The 22,985-nt window shown below is 27.9% G+C and overlaps 1 protein-coding gene across 1 annotated transcript; it reads right to left on the minus strand.

The window, feature by feature from the left end:
* Positions 1 to 1,868: 1,868 nt before the first annotated feature.
* Positions 1,869 to 6,491, minus strand: LOC137816495 (abscisic acid 8'-hydroxylase CYP707A1-like). The gene is made up of 9 exons (XM_068619654.1): positions 6,173 to 6,491; positions 5,661 to 5,982; positions 5,268 to 5,417; positions 4,808 to 5,056; positions 4,601 to 4,687; positions 4,162 to 4,240; positions 3,865 to 3,971; positions 3,591 to 3,709; positions 1,869 to 2,201 (listed from the first exon to the last, which is right to left on the minus strand). Exons 1-9 carry the CDS (start codon positions 6,373 to 6,375, stop codon positions 2,102 to 2,104), a joined length of 1,416 nt encoding a protein of 471 aa, XP_068475755.1. The 5' UTR covers positions 6,376 to 6,491; the 3' UTR covers positions 1,869 to 2,101.
* Positions 6,492 to 22,985: the final 16,494 nt, after the last annotated feature.

A 22,985-nucleotide genomic window follows, 5' to 3' on the forward strand; every position in this document is an offset into this window, starting at 1 on the left:
ACTCAATTAATTAACGATTATCTTTTTTTTTTTACTAAGAGATGTATTTCACACATGGTTTTAGAAATAATAAAAGGTATACATTTCAAACTATCAACTTTTAACCATTTATTTTCTCAATTAAAAATAATATTATATCAAAATAATGCGAAAACAAATACTTGGAAAAATTTCCTGGAGAAATAAATAAAATAAAAATTGAATACTTGACCAGAAACAGTTGTTGTGAAGAATTTTAAATCATATAAAGAGGGTTGAATATATTTTTAAATATTTTTCAAACTTTTTTGCAAGAGAGAGATGGTGTCATATGAAGTTTAGTATTGAGAAAGAGATTAATGAGATTTAAGGTTTGTTATGTTTAAAGGCAACTTTGACTTACCACATGATATTATTTTACTAACTTTTTTAATTAATCACACAAGTATTTTTTGGAAAGTTTTTTTGGATTTGAAAAACAAATTTTAAGTATAAAAAGAATATGTTTTGATGATGATATTTTAAAGTTGTTGATGTTAGAAGAAGTATTTTCTATATTATACCTTTCATTGCATTTGTATAAGAATCTTACAATCAAAGTACTCACAAGAGTTTCAATTTAGCACACATTGAATCCTAAAATTAACAACAACAAAAATTGTTTTTGAAAAAATTGTTTCTTTTAATCTATTAAGGTTTTATGATGTTCATTTAAATATCAATGCAATATACATCATTGATTCTCTTTTATCAAAATTTAAATATAACAAATGAGGTGTAGCTTTGAAAAACTAGAACTCTTGAAAGATAATACAAGATGTTCAAAATGAAGGACAATGAAAGTGTAGGCAAAATGTTTGTCAGATTTTAAAGTAGGTTCAAAATGAAGGACAATAAAAGTGTAGGTGAAATAATTGTTAGATTTCAAACTCATAAATAGGCATCAGAAAAGCATGGGGTGTAATACCCCAAAGTTCAACACAATAACTTGCTAAAAATGTATAAATCAGTGTCAGTGCAGAGGACAAGATGACGATGCTGCAAATGTCACTGTGTCAATGTAAATAAAATTAAAGAATGTAAACTTTTTATTTTTGCAATGGTTTCAAAAATATAAAACTGACTCTCATTAGCAATATTATGGGAAAAAAACACAAAGGTAAATGAAGATAAACATAAGTATATTATTTAGGAGCTTAAAAGAGAATGAACAAAGATAGATAAATAATTTAGAAGTGTTATTTGGGAGAGTGGTCCTCATAAGTCTCAGAACATTGTTAGAACACTGGTCCCCATTAACAAAATTTTCAAAACATTGCCAGAAGAGACAGTACAAGGAGAAGGCTTCATAAGGCTGCCAACAACCTCATGTACCTAAGTCTGTCAAGGTCCTTCAGCAACAACTGCAATAACTATGTGTTGCACATGACTAAAATCAAATCACAAAGTTAGGTGAAAACAAAATATCAACATACATACCCTTGTGTTATACTGTAAGTATTTCTATATTACCCTTCATTGAGTTATCATGTAAAAATAACAAACCACACCACATTATCTTGTGAAAATGGAAATGCCATGGGAGAGTGTTCATTTACTGTGTTAGGTTCCCTGTTATTAAGTGAGAAATGACCCTTATTAAGTGAGAATTCTTTGCAGCATTTAACTGCTACATTAAAGATGAACATGACAGAAGGTTGATTATATAAGGCCAAAGCCAGATTATGTTACACGTTGGTTACTTGTCATGTGATGAAAACACAGGTCTTATAAGGAATGAGTGGTGAATGTGAATGTTCTAGTTGTTGGATACTTAATTTGCTGCATTATTGGTTCCAAATTTGATTCTGAATACACGCACATAAGTATATATATATGTAACAGAAACGTAGAGGTAAAAAGTGTTTTGACTCAAAGATAATTGAAAGTGATGCTTGAAGAGAGAAATAAAGGTCCACCCTCTTTTTCTTCTTTGTTTGAGGGGTGGAAAATGATTAAGGATAGAGGGGTAAGTATTGAGATGCCCCACCATGGAGAAATAAAAATCAAAGAGTCAAACTAGAAAAGAAAAAGATGAAAGGTTTGAAAAGTGGGTTGCTTCTTCTTCCCATGCTACTTTTTTCTAGCTGGTAGATTCTCTCCAACACCTAGCTGGGAGTCCATTCAGTGGCAAGGGGAATGGACCATACTGAATTCCACACTTGGATCCTACCACTTCCCACCTGTGCACAAACACAAACCCTTTCATCAGTCACATACCATGCTCACAATCCTTTCTATATAAGATCTACCTTTTCTTACTTTCCCTAACTTATACATGCTTTTATGCACTTCTGCTTCTCTCATTTTCTTTTCTTTTCAATCTTCCTACAATTCATTTTCAACTATTCATCCCCATAAGGGTACATGTCCAAGTTAACACTTATGGTTCACAACTTGATCCATTTCCAAAACCAGAAACTACAAATTATTCAACCTTTTTGTTTAGTTCTTCTATATTGCAATATAATTACAGCAGTATAATTTATTTTTTATTAGGAGTCATTCAACTTTAATTTAAATTTATGTAATCAATCATTAGATTAATTTATATTTATATTCTACAATCAACAGGAACCCACCAGTTTTAGAAAATTCAGCATTACTCTTTTTTGACAGACACACTTTACACCCAATGATGCCCAGTTCTGTCATGTGAGGAAACATTATTACCATGATCTGTGTAATTCCTCAATCAGGTTTCATGTAACTCAACCCTACCAGAGCAACGTGTTAGTTTCTGAGCTCTTCCCAGTAGGGTCTTAGCACCATGTTTGCTTTCAAGAAAAAGGTGTATTTCTACTTCTGCACACCCAGATTCTCTCATCATTCTTATTCTTTATTTTTTTAATCTAACAATATTTGGTAAAAAGTATATACTTTATAATATTAATAAAAGCAAAAACTGAATGCATATTATGCAAAAACTTTATATTTTCCTATTCACATTTTTAAATTTCAAAAATACTAATGATAGTAAACTTATCTACAGATAATGGATAAATAAAAATTATTAATATAACCCTAAACTTTTAAATATTGAAGTAGGTTCAAAAGTTGCATATTATAAGAAAATTTATTAGGGCTCTAATTAGTGTTTCCTTTATTTTTTAAATGACTATCTTAACTCTTTAATGTAATGTTTATGTATAAATATAAATGTGTTCATAACTTGAAACTCAGTATAAAAAATCAATCTGCAATAAGAGTATTTTCCCACAAATGTATATATCAGTATTGGTCTCCAACATAAAACTTTTGAATCTGTCATAAAGAAAACATCATTTTATATGCAGAAGTTTGTAAATCAAGAGTTTGAAATAACAGTTTAACCAATTATAAAGATTAGTAATAATATAATTTTCCAAACACAGTGAAGTATGTGATGGTTTGTGATATTGAAATTGATTTTAGATGGGCCCTTTAAGTCATTATTTTGCATCAGTCAGTATGTACTGCTATAGCTTTTAAGCTGTCTCTCCTTGGTGTTAATAATAATCCATATTCATTATTCCTCTCTTTTTTTCTCTTTGTTTTTAGCATATTCTTTTCTACTAATTAAACAACAGTACCTAAATTTGGTGACCAAATGATGGATCATAATCAGTGTCTCCAGCTTAGCAAGCTCATTGCCAGGGCAGGCATGTACTCCACTACCAAATGGCATGAAAGTATTGGGCTTTGGTGCCACCTATTTAACAAACAACAAAGATAAATAATTGTTCTTGCTGTTTGAAAATGATGAAATATCTTTTGCAGTACACAATATGATAAAATTCATTAATCATCCTTATCCATGCATATATCATTATTACTTTTTTTTCATCTTTTCTCATTTCAGCATACCTCAAACCTTGAAGGGTTGAACTTCTGAGGCTCTGGAAAATATTCAGGATTGTGGTGAATATTTCTGAACAGAGGCATCGCTTTCCACCCTTTTGGTATTAAGAATCCTGTGGTCAAAATCCATGTGAGTCATTGATTTATAAGACCATAAGTTTTCAAAGGAATGTGTGTTTTCACTTTAGGCCTTTGCAGAATGTGGTTTTAAGAGCTCATAACACTAGTCACTTTGCATGGTGCATTTTTGGACCCCCAAGAAAAAGTTTGAAATCTTGCTTATAGGTTAAATATTCTTCTTACCCTTGTACTCCACATCAGCTATTGCTTCTCTGAAAGGGAATGAAATAATGCTTGCCATTCTCAAACTCTCTAACACAACCTGACCAAGGTCACAGTTTCCCGTTATTAGTCACTTGCAACAAACTAACTCAACATTTGCTTAAACAACTGCAATCAGCAGGGTCTTCTAACACGTTTACTTTTATTTTTGTTGGACCAATTGTGGATAAATAAGATGAAAGAACTTCTATAAAAGTGAAATATATAGTTGCTTTTAAGTTATGATAACAAAAACTGTTTTAGTTTATTTGAATAAAGACAAACGATTATTTTAGTTCATGTAAATCAATGATATGATTCTGATTTTAATCTTGGAATATAGGTAAAAGAATATGACATTTATTATATAACTTAATTGAATGATCAAAATATTATGCAGAAGCTTAATTATTGAGCCTACCTTGTGAGTAATTCTCATGTTTCTGGTCTGATCCCAACTCAGTGGTATATTACCTTCATTAGACTTGTGAATTGCCTTCTGCTCTGCCTGCAAAAGCCAACATTACCACAAACTATAGTCATTATTACTAACATAAACATCACAATACTACACACCTTTTTTCTCACAAAGAAGATAAGCTCAAGTTAAAGTTTCGTTTCTTTATACCTTTACTGACTCCAGAAGTTTCGGTTCATCATGCAGGTACTTTACAACCCATGTCATGGCACTAGCTGTGGTATCCTGAGCAGCAAAAAGCACCCCAATAATGTTATCTGCAATTTGGTCATCAGATAACACTTCTCCTCCTTCGCCTTTCCAATTCAATAGACAACTCAACAGATCCCTTTCGACCAACTTCTTCTCCTTCCTCTCACAAATTATATCACTTATAATCTTCCCAAGTCTCTTTCTAGCCTACAAACAATATAAGCACCTTTTCATACTTCCATTCAACCCAATTACAATTCTTGATGCTGAAAGAAATTTTGAACAAATGCAACTAATGTGATCCTTATAGAAAAACCTTGAAGTTGTAGTCAAAATCACGTCTCAACCTGTGGTTTAAAACCTTCTAAACACAATACATCAAGACATGAATTTGTTGAAGAGAGTTAGTATTACTTACCAACAGTGCTTTTTTGTACTGGGTTCCTGGAATGCAAGTTGGGAAGGAATTGTAACCAGCATCTACAATACGGTAATTCTTCTTTAGCTCCTCCCTCGAACGTGGCTCTAGATGGCCAAAAGTTGTGAGGATTCCAACTTCAAAAGAAATCTGCAAGCAAGCATTCAAAGGTGGACCACTTAACTCATTGACCATCATTACACCATGACACACTTAACAGTAAAAAATACATAAAAATATGCAGAAAATGCGAGACTCACAACAAGTCCTTGAACATGAATAATACTATAATAATCGATCCAATCATTCGTCAATGTCAATGAACTAATTTAATATAAAAACAGAACATAACAGCACTACACGTGTGTAATGTCGCAGGAAAATTGAACCTACCCTTTTCATTTCCTTAAACATGTTAATGACTTGGCCATCACCCCAAGAGTTCATGCCAGATAACACTAAGGCTTCTACATGGGGCACCAAGTTGCGAAGTGCTTCAAAAGAAAGTGACCTCTGAACAAGCTTCCTGAGGCGAGTGTGGTAGTCTCCCTGGTGGAAAAACAAAGCAAAAGGACCAATCAAACGCTCTTTGCTTTTGGGGTATGTTGGTTTGAACAAGTGAGCTTGAGTCACCAGCACAAAGCGTGCAGCCTCAGGGCTGATCAGCATCACACAGGGACAACCCAGGATGTTGGTCTTAAATATTTCACCAAACCTAAAATCAAACATGATGTTTTTCATTCACAACTTCTAGCATATGTGCATTCAGAATAAGCATGTTAAAATGTGAACAAATATAGCTACTAATAACTTCTTAAAGTTATGTTCAAAACATTAAAAATCACATCTGAGTATAATGTAATGTAATATAGTATATTATTATATGCATGTGTGAAATTTGAAACCTTTTGTGTTTGGTGGAAAAGTAGACATTTGGGTCTTGGGAGTAGAGTTGGAGGGTTTCTCCTATGTAAGGCCACCCCATTGAGCCTGGAGGGAGCTTTGCGGTTGTTTGGTTCTGAGGTTTTCTTCTGTTCAGTTTTGGTAAGAACATGAATGAAAATAAGGTAAGCAAAATGACAATGATGTAAGCGAAAATTCCATCCATTGGTGGTGTTACTAGACTCTCTTCTTTGGAAAGTCAAAATGTTAGCCTTTTCTTATAAAAAAAAGGAAAAAGAAATAAGAATTGCAGAATAATTTGAGCTCTGCTAATTTGAAGTCATCAAGGGGGGGAGAAGCAACCTTATATAGAACAATAACAGCACATTCTCGTCCTTTGAGTTCATGTGGGACCGACCAAGTAAGAGTTAACTTTATCAGGTTAGAAGTGAGACAAATGTGTATGAAACCTCTAATGTTAACATAAATCATTTGTTCGGATGGGTGATGAAAAGTGAGGGAGTGATAAAAAAATAGTTTAGAAAGTGAAATTGTTTATACTAAGATCAAAAGAGTATAAATGAATGATTTTTTTTAAATGACTGTGATTGATTTGAAAGAATAAAAAGGGGTAATAGTATGATTATTTGTTTAATTACCATATGAAAAAGTAAATAAGATTAAGCAGTGTAGAACTTCAATGGTGGCAATTTGTTCCTTTCATCTTCTTGCAGAGAAGATCATGAGAATACAATGAAATGGTAATTTCGTTAAGAATAGGAGAGAAGCTATCGCTTGAGGCTATTATTACACATTCCTGAAGCGTGGGGAACAATGATTTTGAAATTTAATTGCCCTCTTGGAGTGAGGTTTGAGGTGTGAAAAAGCATAAAAACTACTTTGATGTTGAAGATATACACATTCTGATTCGTTATTCTCAATATAATTTCATATCGTTTAAAAGTGGAGGTCAATTGTAGTTTATATACTATTTCCTTCTTCAATTTATCGAAACATTTTTTCAAGACAAAATCGTGACGGAACACCGAATTTCAAAGCAAATAATATCTGAATGATGTAGTTTATATACTCTTTCCTTCTCCAATCGAAACATTTTCAAGACAAAATCGTGACGGAATACCGAATTTTAAAGCAAACAATTTCTGAATGATGTAATTTATATACTTTTTCCTTCTCCAATTCATCGAAACACTTTTTCAAGACAAAATCGTGACGGAATACCGAATTCCAAAGCAAACAATATCTGAAAGATGTAATTTATATACTCTTTCCTTCTTCAATTTATGGAAAGATTTTTTCAAGACAAAATCGTGACGGAATACCGAATTTCAAAGCAAACAATATCTGAATGATGTAGTGGATGAAAAATAAAGATAGAAAGTTAGATTAATTTGAAAGATGAAAGGAAAAATTGAAGAACAGATAGAAGATGAAAAAGAGGGAGTGGAGTCTTGGTTGGTGGTGAGCAGGCAGTGGCATCCAGCTAAGGAACCAGATATGGAATTCTTAAGATCTCCGAGGCTCCACTTCAGTGCCTTCTATTTCCATCACCCTCATGCCCCCACCTATGATCCTTCTCGGACCCACTTACTTGTTGACTCAAATCACACTCATCATAAATAAAAGAAGAAAATTCATATCAAGCTCGGACATTTATCTTGAATGGCGTGTCGATGTCCGATACACCGACACTCGTATGACACATGTAGGTATACGTATCCGTGAAGTATCCAATTCAAAAAGTATTTGTTAGATTTCTGACAATTCTAATACAGTTCTAACACAATTTTAAAAAGGCAAAATACATTAATTTTTTAAAAATACAAATTTTATTGTATAAATTGTTATTATGATTATAAAAATAAGAAACAAATTCTTGTGAATCAGTCATAAAAAAACATTCTTTTCTCCAAAAAATAATTTGAAACATACTTGTGCACATAAATCTTTATTGTCAATTTATATAATTCATAATTATATAATATATAGATATGTGTCCCCGCATCTTACATTTTAGAGATTTTACGTATATCCGTGTCCGATGTATGTGGTACGTTTGCAACAATCAATCCTTCAATTTTTCATTAGTTATTGGATCAACTTTAACGTTTAACAAAAGCTACAACTACTGATACTTCGATTCAATCCCTTTTAAGATAATAGTTCAAATATCAAGATTCTATTCAATTGTGATTTAATTTAGGTTCTATTTCAAAAATAATTAATTTCATTAAGAAAAATTCTCTTTCAAATTAAAATATTTTAATATTGAAACAAAAATATCATATCATTTAAATGAATTATTTATCGTTAAAAAATAATAATAAATAATGATTGGTATTTCAGGGTACATAAAGCTAATATTTTTCTTTTAACATAATTTATTTTATATTAGAAGTAATTTTTTTATCAAGATTCAACTCTATATTATTTAACTAGGGGACACAATTTGTTGCCACTTGTGTTTGGTGGTAAAAAAACTTTGCTTTAGTCTTTATTTTAACTAAAATATTGTCAATAAATATTATAGAAGAGATATAAACATGTAGTAGGATATTTTAAGATATAAATGTAAAATTGAAATAAAATATTACCTAATCAATTTTAATTATTAATTATATAAGCAACATTTTAGCAAGTATTTTTTAATTATGATGTTGATATAGAGTAGCCACGTTAATGGAGTTAGACGGATGTGAAGTTGACTATATTCATTCCAAAATAAAAATAAAAATGTTAACATTTTTTTATTTTCATATTCATGTAAAGGTTTTCCCAACATGGGTTTATTTAAAAAAATTATTGAAAATACATTTGAACAAAGTATAAAAATTATATGTGATTTGGTTTGGTTCGATTCAGGTTTAATATAAAAAAGATAAAATTAAACTAAATCAGTTTAGCTTAGTTTTGTAATTTTATTGTATTATTTTTTATTAGTCCATGTATTCAATTCTATCTGTTTTATATGATGATTTAATGTTATATCACTATGAAAATTATTCGTAATGAATCAACACAACGAGTCATGAGTCAATTCATAAGGAGATTCAAAATAATGGGTCATGAGTCAATCCATATAAGATATTATGACACATTTAATCTAAAATCTGAAGATGATGAATTTGTGGGTCTCCTTCCTTATATGTTGCTCAACTTTCTCATTTCTATTCAACGTGGGACTCAAAGCTTACTTAGATTCCTAACACAAATGAAACATGATATCTTAGAAAGCGAGTTTATGTCTAACCCAACCTCACAAAATCATCTTAAGCGAGGTTTACACCTTATATATATATATATATTTAATCATACATCTAGTCGATGTGAGATTTTCAACACATTCCCTCCTGTTAAGGAATAAACATGATGTTAGATATTTGTGAGTGATCCAACAAAAGTCTAATAGTATGTAGGTAGCACAATAGTCCCAATGAATCTCACTAGGATAAAATAATTTATATTGATCTAATACCATCCTAAAAAATGAGTTTACGTCTAACTCAATGTTACAAAACTTACTTTAAAGATAATGTTTGCACCCCACTTATATAATATGATTTGACCATATTTAATCGATGAAAGATTTTCAACATAATATTATTAACGACACACTTTTTTTTCTTCAAACTCAAATGTTACATCAATATTAAAATGGAGTATCAAATGATAATTGTATAAGTATAAAGGAAATATGAAAAGAATAAACAATTTCACATAACTAAAATTTTATAACATCTGCAACATTTTTTTTTAAATATTAAGAGAAAAAATATCTTAGGATCCAAGTGAATTTAGTGGATATCAAATCCAATTATTGAAAGATAGAATAATAGTTTAAACAAAACCTCACAAAAAAAAAATGTGATTGAAGATGTGATGAGAAAAAATTATTTTGGGGATCTAATAAACATTGTGGATCTTGAATAAACCCAATAATTAAGAGAGAATAAAAATTATCTAACAGAAAAATATTTTTCAAATAAAATAAAATCAAACACACAAAAAATAGTAAAATAATTTTTTTATATCTAATAAACTAGAACTTTTGTGATAATTTAAAATAAAGATGAACAGAGTCAAGAATGAGACAAAACAAATATATATACATACTCATTTTATGTTTATTTCAAAAATAAAAAGTATCCCTATATATATAATAAAATAAATGGAGATATCTTCTACTAAACCTACGAATATAAATAATACTTACAAATATAAATCTATATCTATCTTTTCTCTTTAATATAGAGTATCGCGAAATTTTTTGATGATTAATTTCGTTTCAAAAACTTAAGTGATAATTTTTGTTAAACTTTTTACTTATAAGAGTCGACGTGTGAATTTAAATATTTAAAATATTAATTTAAATTTCAAAAAGTAAAATATAAATTTTGTGATTAAAAATTTATTATACTGAAATTTTTTTTGTGAAACTAGATGGATCTAAGGGGAGAATGAATTCACTATCATATATCATTAGGGGTGACAAAGTGGGACTGGCCCGCAGCTCACTGAAAAATATGTAGGGCGGGTTGTTTATTTCAACCTGTTAGCATGTTTAGGCTTGTCCCGCATAACCCGTAATCTGTGCGGGTCAAGTACAGGACGGGATGGTGCATAACTTTAAAATATATAAAAAAAAAATTTTACACTCTCATATTTTCTTCATGTAGCTTCATATTTTACATTCCAAAATTTTTATTAATAACATCTTATTAAGCATGTTTCATGAAAATAATATTATGAGATCATTTATCTAATGCATCTAAATAAAAAAAAATTCAAAAAATTTATTTAATAAATATTTCTTATACGATTGTTCTGTAGATCCGTGGGCCAATCCTTATTTGGAGCGAGCCTATGCAGGACAGAACAGCCCGTATTGCCACCCCGTATTGCCACCCTATATATCATGAGGTGTCATATTGTAAAGAGAAGTTATAATTATTTTTATAATGGAAATTATGAAATAATTAAATAGAATAGAGAAAGAAAAATTGGAAAATTTAGCATTACTGGTTTGTAACAGACAAAACTTTAGACCCAATGATACCGAATTGTGTGATGAGAGGAAACATTATTATAATGTTATGTGTACTTGATTAATGATGGTTGTTGGAAGTGAAGCCCACCACAGCAACGTGTTGATCTTTGTGCCCTTCTGGATAGGGTCCTTTATCACCATCTCTGCTTTCAACACAAATAAAGCATATTTCCACTACTGCACACTCAGATTCTCTGCTCAACCTCCCAAACTCAACATATCATCATACTATTTCTTAAAACTAAACATTTTTCATACTAAAAAATATCACCATCTATTTCTTACACATAATTCTTTACAAATATAAAATAAAAATTATGAAAAAAAACTAATTTTTAAAAATTAATAGTAACTAAATTAGAAATCATCTTAAAAATTAAAAAAAAAATATTTTTAAATTAGTTTTTATTATTGTTAAATAATTTATAAATTGGTATCTAATTAGAAAACTTAAAAAAAAAAATTTAAATTAATTTTTATTATTGTTCAATAGTTTCTAAATTGGTATTTAATTAGAAACCAAGGTTTTAACTACCAATTATTTAGTTTCTAAATTTGGTAGAAAAAAACTTTGGTTGCTAATTAGATTCCAAATTAGAAACTATTTAACAATAATAAAAACTAATTTAGAAATCAATTTTTTTTTAATTTCTAAAATGGTCTCTAATTTAGTTACTATTGTAACTAATTATTTTGGTCTTTGCAAATTGATTTCTATTTTATGATTTTCTTGTAGTATATATAATAATATAAATGAAAAAAAAAACAACCATATCAAAGTTCGTCTAAAAAAATAAGATTTAGGATTATTCATATTTTTCTTAAAGAAAATGCATATGCTAATAAGTTGGTTAGTTTAGGATATTTATTCCTAGAAAACCATTTTATTGGTATAATAGGCTTTCATATAGTTTGTTCTTTGCATTCTTGATGAATAAGTATAGTCTATCTATGTATCATTTTTGTTAGCATATGAATTTTAGTCTATTTCTCCCATATTTTTTGTATTTTTCTAATAATATTTTTTCATGTGATGACAGATGATTAATGCCTAACATAAAAAAAATTTATAAGAAAATCACCCATATCATAGGCTTAATTTTTTTACTATTCATATTAATTTTGTAAAGAAATTACCATAGGCTTAATTTTTTTACTATTAATATACAATTTTGTAAATAAATTTTTGTAAAGAAAATACTAGAATGAGTGAAATTCAAAAAAATTATGGAAATTGATAAGTTGTGCTTGATGTTGATGTGATTCAAATAGGACTTCAGTTTCAATATAAAATTAACAAAGAAGATGATTCAAATATGACTTCAGCTTAAATATAAAATTAATAAAGAAGCGTGTATACAGGAAATGAATTTAGTTGTAAAATTCTTATTCATAAAATTGTATTTATTGAAGACAACTTATTCTTTTAAAGAGAAAGTTATGATAATGATAATTTATGATGATTAATTAATTTATTATGATAATTAACTTTAGCATGAATTCATGTTTCAATATGATGAATTCAACCACCATGCATTCATGTTATCATATATATATATTTATAATTTCAATCAATGTAAAGATAAACTTATATCTTTAGCTTATTTTTGAAAGTAAAGATAACAAAATAATAGAAAACAAAACATTTATAGGTACATTTTTCTGATTTATAGAAATGTTTAAATTATGGTGCAGATTTTTTCTCGTATTGTGACATATTTACACTGTCATTCTTCAATATTTAAAAAAGTACCTTCTCTTCAAAACATTTTTCTTTCATTACTACAATTTTTTAAATATTATGAACAAATAAAATGTAGATTCTGATTGAAGTTTGAAAATGATAGTTTGAACGTTCAAACGAGAGAAGAATCTATTTGGTGGAGTTTTGGGGCAACTGCCCCCACAAACTTTATATATTTTTTAAAATATAATTTCTGTATAATTACAATATTTCCATAATTTGACACGCAATATAAAAAGTTAGTTTTTATTACGGTAGTTCTTCCACTATATATGGGTAGTGGTACCACATTTTTTTTATGTGCTTCAAAATATCATTTTATGAAGTCCAAAATCAATGATATAAACTTATCGATCATAATTAATAGAAAATAAAGTTTAGAAATATAAGTTAGATGTTTACTTGTATTTTTTTCTAATTTTGTTGTTTTTAAATTTTTTTCTATATTTTCTTTATTCAAATATAAGTTTTTAATTTTCTATGAGATTGAAGTTCTATAAATTTGGTGTAGTATAGATTGCACTAATTGAATCTTGGTTGTGGTAAGTAAAATCAATCCTATATCTAAGTTTGAAATTTTTTTCTTTTTCTCTTTGGATAAAAACAAGTTTAAATTTAGATAATAAGAGAACTAATATTATTTTTTTTAACATGATAGCCATTTTAAGGTATAAATCACACTACAAGAAAAACACGAATTACATACGGATCAAAATCCGTATGTAAAATCAACATTACATTCCTTCAGATAACTCAAAGAAAATTTAATTACTACACCAAGCAAATGCTTTAGTATGATTATGATTTTTATTATACTTATTATTATTATTAACAATATTAACAATATGAATATAATATTAATAATATGAATATAATATTAATAATATGAATATAATCTATACCTATATATAAAGGGATTCCCCTCTTAACTGCTTTTTTTTTTTCTTATTTTATCCTTATATTAATATTTAATTTTATTATTGTATTATGGTCATTGTCATTTCTTATTCTCCTCTTAACTGCTCTTAATTTTTTTTTTCATTTTATCTTTACTTAATAATTTATTGTATTAATTTATTTTGGTTATTTGGATATTTTATAATTTCAAAAATTAATAAAATAATTTTTTAATTTTAAAATTTATTTTATTTGTTATTATTTAACTGGAGAGTGGAGAGATTGATTAATTACTTTTCTGTTTTAAAGATCTTCTTCTCTATTAAATAAAAAATTAAAGATATTTGTAATATTTTGTGAGCCACTTTAGCAGGAGAGTGGAGATTTGGTACGTTACTTTTCTGATTTAAACTGATATTCTTTTTTTTATTAAAATTGTAGAATTTTAAAATTGATTTAAGAAACAGATTTTATGATTCTCCATTACACATAACCCACATATCCTACTTCCCACTTTCTCTCTCTTGTACCTACTTTCTACTTTCTCTCTCCACTACACATAACACATTCTTTGTAGTTTTAAATAAATTTTAAATTTAATTATTTTCTATCTGTTTTGAATTCAAATAGTAATTTTGAATTTTAAATTTTGAAAATTCATTCATTCTCTTTAAATTGTTTTTGAAGAATAAAAAAATACTAAAGAAAGAGAAATAAAAAATGCGGATACACCATACTCTTTAACTGTATACTCTTTAACTTCTTATTTTAATGTTATTAAGAGAAATTGTTTTTGAAAAATAAAAAAAATACTAAAAAAATAGAAATAAAAAATGCGGATAGGCACGTCAGTGCATGTGTTCCCGCTAGTATTAATAATATGAATATAATATTAATAATATGAATATAATATTAATAATATGAAGATAATATTAATAATATGAATATTAATACTAATATTATTAATAATATTAATAATAATACTAATAATATTAATAATAATACTAATAATATTCATAATAATACTAATAATATTCATAATAATATTAATAATATTCATAATAATTTTAATTATAATAATAATATTAATAATGTTAATAATAATATTAATAATATTAGTAATAATATTATTTGAGCGATGTATGATTGCTTAGAAAAGGCTCAAGCAATGTGCACTAATTTCACTATCTGCTTTACGTGACTCAATTGATAAGCTTGTGACTCAAGCGGGGTGTTGTATAGCTTAAGTAAAGGATTTAGGATTTAAAATTTAGGATTTATAGTTTAGGGTTTAAGTAAAGACTTGCAGCGTGAGTGAGACAAATGTTGAGATGATTCTCTCTTCCTTGAAAACATATAGCTCGAGTGTTGGACAAGATACTTAAGCAATATGGTTAGTGGTTCAAGTGTTGTTTTGAATGCTTAAATGTGATAAAGATTATGTATATGTGTCTTAAATGTGTGATAGTGTGTGACATATGTTTTTACGTGCTCAAGTGTTGGTTTGATGCTTAAGCATCCTATGATGATGGAGGAGTTTTCGAAACTTGTTAGATTTTCTCCAAGTGTTTGAATGTACATGTGTCTTGAATGTGTGTTTTGGGTGCTCAAGTGCTAGTTAGATGTTCAAGAGTCCTATGGTGGTGGATGAGTTTCTAGGACTTGTTGGATTTCTTCCAAATAGACGTTGCTCAAGTGACAAGGTGGTTGTTGGAATGAGGGGAGCGTTGGGTGGATGTTGTTCTTGGGTTACATTTCGCTTAATCCATAAGTGTGTCGCTCAAGTGAAATGTGTCAAGCGAGAAAAGTTTGCTCAAACTGCAATATGCTAGAATGATAATGATTATCTTATGTTGAGATGTAATATATACAAGACGAGATGAGTTATATATGATCTATCTACGTGGTGACATTAATCCTTGGGTGATAGTGGTGTCTCGACTTCATTATCTTCTAATCACGTAGAGAAGACTTTGGGTAATGAAAAGTTGAGGATGACTTGCATTTGACTTGATAGTAAGTGTACTTCTAACTTAGTAGCGGATGTTTTATGTCACCTTAACATCTGGAACATAGGCCATTTATGGTTTGGTGGGTTCAAAATATGTTAGGTGTTAGTTTTTATGAGACTTGTTTATCATGATTCTAGAGTCTTTCAGAAGATGCTTTGCATTTATTCATGACATGATATGTAGTTAAATACAAGTTCATTGGCATAACGTTAGTTGCTCCAATGTCTCTATTAGTTGCTCCAATGGTATGTGTTACAAAACCAAATTCTATAATAGGCGGTGATGGGAGCAAACAAACTTCCCATTAACTTTTGTAGTTTTACTTTCTATAATAATTTTAAGGATATATATTATTTTTTCAAGGACCTATTCTAGTATTTTGTATGCATGCCTATTTAGATATGATATCTTACGTAGTATATAAGGTTATAGTTTTATTCAACTAGTTTTACAACATTTTGTAAACAAAAACCATGAAATGGAATATATCTACGCGTAAACTTTTTTGTATTTCTTTCAATATTCATGATATATTATAACTGAACATACAATCTACCAATAATTTAGAATTTCTAAAACTAAGACATATTTAATCATTGTTTTTATGATTCATCATATCCCTTAATAATGTTATAGAAAAAAGAATGTATAGTATTATAAAATAGACTTTAAGTCTAATTCAACCTTATAAAATCAGCTCATGGAATAAAGTTTACATCCACTTATATATAATGAATTGTCTTTGGGATCTCCGACCTATAGTGTTTTTTTATTGTCTTTTTTATTTATGATTAAAAAATTCAATTGGTTTTTCTTAATTAATGATCCACAATTTTTCATTGATTCCTTTAGTATTTCTTTTAATAAGAGAATACATATATGGATATTGAGATTTAGAAGAGTTTGCTGAAGTTAAGATTATGAACGTGCAGAATGATGGTGATGGAGATGGTGTAGGTACGTATGATTCATAGGTGTCAGGTTTAGATTCCTCATCTTTTTTGTGTTGGTTTGAACGTGTTAAAGGGGAGAATGGGTGAAGGTGACAGGGTAATCTATGGAGATACTGAGGTATCAATTGCAAGGAACACTTGTCACCTTCTCAAATCTCTTCATCAACGCGTGGTCACCATCCACCCTGCACGTACCACTGCCATGCCACTATAATTTCATGGTGCATGCCCACTCCTCGTTTTGGTATGTTTCATTCTAAATCAAACGTTCAAAACAAGAAAAAAGTGTTCCTTCACTTGCATGGATATACCTCAACTAATGCAGAAATTTCGTACGTGGGACCTCTCACACTCATCTTGCACCACACCTATACCAACATTACTTCATCAATGTCTACGTATTATTATTATTATTATACAACTTTGTCATTGTTTTACATGTCATTTTTTAAAGATTTTTTTAAAGTTAGTGTGATTAATTAACCTCGTTAAGAGAATGGAAAGGACTTTTCATGAAGGGGGGAAAGTCAAAGGAAGGGTATATGGTGGGTGAAATGAGATAAAGTTTGTAAACCAAAATTAGAAGGAAGTTTAGGAATCAGGGATTTGATATTGTTTAAGGTCCTCCTTCAAAAATGACGATGGAGATGGGTACGAAAGTTGGGGAGCTATGGAAAGACATATTGAAATCAAATATGGAGGATGAAGAGCAATGAGTAAGAGGGAGTGTGGCTAAAAGAATCAAAGTAATGTAGGGTTTGAAGAAGAAATCCGATTCCTTATGGTGGAGAAACATTAAGAATTTAGTTTCACAGATTAAGAACCACAATACATTGCACACAGTTTCAAATAATAGATTTTGAAGAGAAAAGTTTAGGGCGCACGAGAACAAACCTTGTGCGGACAGTTTCAAATAATAGATTTTGAAGAGAAAAGTTTAGGGCGCACGAGAACAAACCTTGTGCGGAGGCGGCGATGACGGACAATCAAGGGCGCGAGAGTGAACGTTAGGAAGGCGACAATGAGGGAAGGGAAGAGTGAGTGTTTCATGAAGGTCATAGGAGAGTTTCGTGAAGGTCAGAGAAGGATTTCGTGAAGGTCGTGTTAGGGTTTCATCAGATGCAACGCGTTAGGGTTTCGTTAGCAGAGAGAGGGAAGAATGGATCATGTTTAGCGAGGACAGAGAGGGAAGAATGGATCATGTTTAGCGAGGACAGAGAGGGAAGATAGGTTTTGGTTTCCTAGAGTGAATTTGGTTTTCAAAAAAATAAGTTTCCAACAAGTTTTAAAAAAAAAAAATCAGTTTCCAAGTGAAAGCAAGTTTTCAAAAAATATTGAGAATAATGAGAAATGGTGCAGGGAAAGAAAGAAAACGCAAGATTTTTATTCTGGAAATTGTGACAGTTAAAAATGACATATTTTGAAAGATAATTGTGGCTCTTATTATGCGGGAACTTGTAGCAATTATTAATAACTGTCATATTAAAACCGTCACTTTATACATGATTTTTGGTAGTGAAAGGAAAATTGGTTCCCAGATAATATCACATGGAAGTTGGAAAATGGGAATGTTTTGGGAAGATTTTTTGTTAGGGCAAAGTATCCTGAAAGATAGGTTCTCAATACTTTATGTCAATTCGAACCAAAAGAGTTTGTACATAGGTCAAATAGGTGTTTGGGAGGAGAATCTCTGGTATTGGAGACTAGGATGGAGAAGATCTTAGTTTACATATGGGAAGAAGTCCTACTGAATGAAATGGTTAGTTTCATTAACGAAAAGCAGTTTGTTTTTAAATTTGCAATATCTTTCTATCAAAGGTTCAAATGGAGGAGGATTTGAGGTTTTTACCAAACTTTAGAAATCTAAAACATTACATATGGCTACTTTTTTTTGTTGGCGTGTTTTCCATAATAAAATTAATAATTCAAAACCTTCTTCATGCGAATATTCATCCTCAAAAGCTTATAATTGTGCCATGTGTAATAGGGAGTTGGAGGATTCAAATCATATTTTTTTTCATTTATTTGAAAGCCTAGAAAATTTGGAATATGGTTGCTAAATTGGCTAGGACTTGTATTCATACACCATATGGCATTGCAAAGGCACACTAAGTTCATGATGGTGCTCGATAAATTGCAAATTTTCATGATGGTGCAACCAAAGTCTTGGGTTTGGATTGCAACTAAGTTTTCTTTGGCCATGTTTTTTTTATTTTGAATGGTGTTTAAACCTCGTCATATGTATTTAAATGTTAAACTAAAACATCAGACTTTCGAATCTAGATAAAAGCTTTCTTTGTAGCTCCTTAGGGATCAACGCTTAATGCAGGCCACATGGGTTAAGACGACTACAAGAATCTTAAGAATGAAGTGTAATTCGAATTGGTAGACAAAACTACAACACAAAGGATCAAAGTATAAAGCTTGGGTGGTTAATGTAGAACAACAAATAACAGTTGTTGTTTGAATCCTTGTGTCCTATAATTGTATTTTGCAGATACCTGAGTTTGATATAAATTTTATATCTTCGTTTAGAACCTCCATTCTTTATGTTCAAAACCTTCAAATTCAAGAAGATCTAAGTGTTTTCCTGAATGGTTTAGTTTGAATTCTTTAAATCTCTTTTCGCATATATATATATATATATATATAATCTATTTTATGTATATATATTTATATAACTACATATTTAACCATTCAAACTCAAGATCACTAGTTAAATTGAAAACAATTTGGCAAGCCTCCATTTTTGTTCATCCGACGTGATCTTTAAATTTATGGTGATCTTGTTAAACTAAAAAAAGACGTGATATGAGTTTAAGAAATTAATGAGTATGTTTAATCGAAAAGTTACAATGAGTCAAAAGTTATAATTAAAACAAATAAAAAGTTATATTGTTAATATTGTATGAATTATAGGAAAAGTGATAAAAAAAATGAGACGGTGATTTTTAGTAAAAATACGTAATGTTTAGGGTATTATAATAATTTCAGTTATTAACTATTTAAATTTATCTATTCATATATTTTAAAATATAGTTATTTTTAATCGATATGAAATTGGAAGTGCTTTTATTACTCTATTTTCCTTTTCTTTGTAACGAGGCAAAAAAGTTGCTACCTTCACCAAATCCACCCTTTTCCACATCAAAGATACTCTTCAGGTTACATATTCAACTTTATTATTTTATTATTTGTCTTATTTTATAAATATTATAACTTAGTCTCTCTGATTCGTTCAGCTGCAGCACCTATCCGTAAAAAGAAAAAAAAAATTCAAATAAACTTTAACCCTAAACCAACCTTATAAAACCAGCTCAAATATTATAACTTAGTCTAGTATGATTAATTTTATAATTTAGTCTTTACTCTAAGTTTACTTATATGTTAAATTTTATTAAGTTTAGTTCAGTTACAGGTTAATTTTATTAAGTTTAGCTACAAGTTATATTTAGTTAAGTTCAGTTTACTTAAATTTATTAATTAAAATAATAGTTTAGTTATATTATTTAGTAAAAGTTAATATTAACATTTTGTTTACACACTTCTTATGTTATCATTACTATTATTTATTATTATATATTTTTAAGTTATTAAAGGTGACATCAATATTTTATAAGAGAATCAAACCTAGGTTCACTTACAAGATCAAGAGAATTTAATAATCATGATATGACTTTTTTTTTTAACTTTTATTATTATTAATATTAATATTGAATATTATTTTTATTTAAATTATTATTACTATTAATATTATTAATATTGAATATTATTTTTATTAAAATTATTATTATTATTAATATTATTCATTAATAATAATATTATTATTATTATAATTATTATGATAACTATTTTTCATATTATTATTATTATCATTATTATTATTAATATTTTAATATTTTCATTTTCATATATATATATTAATACAAATAAAATTGTTAGTAGTCTTATTCTCATAAATTATTATTAATAAGAAAATGATATTATTGTTAAATAAATAATCATAATTATTTTTATTATAATAATAATTAGTATTATTATTATTACAAATTATTAAATTAATATTTTTATTTTAAAATATACTAATATATAATAAAAAAAATTAACATTACAATGATCATAAATTAATCATTAATATTACTATCATAACTATTTTTAATATAATTATTATTAATATATTTAATATTATTACATTAATTTATTAAATTATCTTTTTCATTTGTTATATATCCATATAAAAAAGATATCGGAAAAGAAGAATTGAGTAAATTAAATAAACTTAGTATTATTATCATCATAAAAATTATTATTTAAAACATTGTGAGTCTTTTTTTAAAACTAAAGAGAGTGTGATTATTATTTTATTAAAACTTAAGAAAGATATACAACTCCAAAAGATGTAAACAATGGTTAAAAAGTTTCTTTAGTGATGATTTTGGAATTTATCATGAGTGAGATCCCATAAAGAATATTAATTCTTACTAAATAATGTTGCAAATTATTATAAGTAATAAAAAAAAATGTGAGCATAACTCTTTTATTGATTAAAGGGCATTTGTTTCCAAAGTTCACTCATGGAATTGAAGAGTAATATTTGTTGGAGTCTTTAAACCAAATGATGATGGTGGTGGACTAGTGGTAAAAATAAAATAAAAATTCCTTCAACAATGTTGATTATGAGATTGTACGAAAGAGAAACCAAATTAAGCACCATGAACACACCTTGTGTCCCTCTTTGAGAGAATCATTATAAATTCTATTCAAAATATTAATCAACACTTATATGTAACCCAAATGTCTTCCAAAACAATTAAGAGAGAAGAGAATTTAGTTATATTAAAAAAAAAGTTGTTAAATTAGCCACATGTAAGAAGAAGAGGAGGAGGCATATCTATCATGAATAATTAGGTTGTTTAGATGCTTCAACTTTATTTACTCCATTTTTTTGGCTATAATGTTTTTTTTTAAAAGAAAATATGTATCAAACAATTTTTTCTTTTTCTTTTCTTTTGAAATATTGAAATGTGTTTTAGAAAGTAATTTTCAAACCAAAATGCAACACTAAAGGTTGGCAAAACATTTTCATAGTGTTGGCCAAAATGCAACATTAAATGTTAATGTTTATATAAAACAAAAAAAAAGTTATTTTTTTTAAAAAATAAAATGTAAAATTATTTTTAAATTTAATTTTATATTATAATATATATATATATATATATATATATATATATTCAATCGATGTTAACTACAAGAATAAAGTTGACTTAGCATTCATATAATTTTTATAGTTAATAAAAACATTTGTATTAATATTGAATTAACGATATTAATAAAGTTCACTTAGTATTTAACACTAATAGTTTTGGCTCAATCAACTTTAATGGTCACTAATTATTTTTAACATTTTTTTAATAAGTGCAAATACGCAAGTTAATGTCAATTAATGTGAGCTTAGTAGATATTAACTAATATAAATATTAAAATTAAATAAAGTTAGTATTAATTCCATTTATTTTTTATATTTATATTTATTTTTTTAAGTTAGTGTTAATTAGACCGACACTAATTTTATATATTTATTATTTATTTAAGTTGATGTCAATTAGGGTAATGCTAATTTATGTTATGAATTTCTATACTAATATAAATAAATATAAATAGTAGATTACTTTTAATATAAAGACACATTTAAATATGATAAATATTTACACTTATATTTTTTTTATAGATTATTTTTAATATAAAGACACATATTTAAATATGATAAATCTTTACACTCACATTTTTTTCTTTCAGTTTTTTTATAAATTCTTCACATTCATATCCTTCATTTACATTTATCTCCTTCATCCACCTATTTATTTTATTGTGTATAATTTTTTTATTACTTTTTGTATTTTATTTATTTGTTGAAGAAGAAAACTTTTCTTAAAATCAACTTTTATTAGTGTTGGAATGACACTTGGAATGAAACTAATAAGTGCCCTGGTTCTTGGGTTGTCGCATAGGTATTTGTATCTTAATTTTTTTTTATTAGATGAGCTTTTTTATATTGAAACACTTTTAATGTTTTTTAAGCAGGTAGTTTAATTTTAGTGTTTATTTTAATTTAAAACAAAATAAAATAATTTATATTCATAATAAAAACAATTACATAGAGAA

This window comes from Phaseolus vulgaris, chromosome 1 (assembly GCF_000499845.2).
Source record: "Phaseolus vulgaris cultivar G19833 chromosome 1, P. vulgaris v2.0, whole genome shotgun sequence".
In the NCBI taxonomy this organism is placed as follows: Eukaryota; Viridiplantae; Streptophyta; class Magnoliopsida; order Fabales; family Fabaceae; genus Phaseolus; species Phaseolus vulgaris.

Coding starts and splice junctions, on each gene's coding strand:
- LOC137816495 (XM_068619654.1), bottom strand. CDS start 6,375: ATGGATGGAATTTTCGCTTACATCATTGTCATTTTGCTTACCTTATTT. Junction 5,983..6,172: donor TTTTCCACCAAACACAAAAG/GTTTCAAATTTC, acceptor GTTTGATTTTAG/GTTTGGTGAAATATTTAAGA. Junction 3,972..4,161: donor AGCTGATGTGGAGTACAAGG/GTAAGAAGAATA, acceptor TTTTGACCACAG/GATTCTTAATACCAAAAGGG.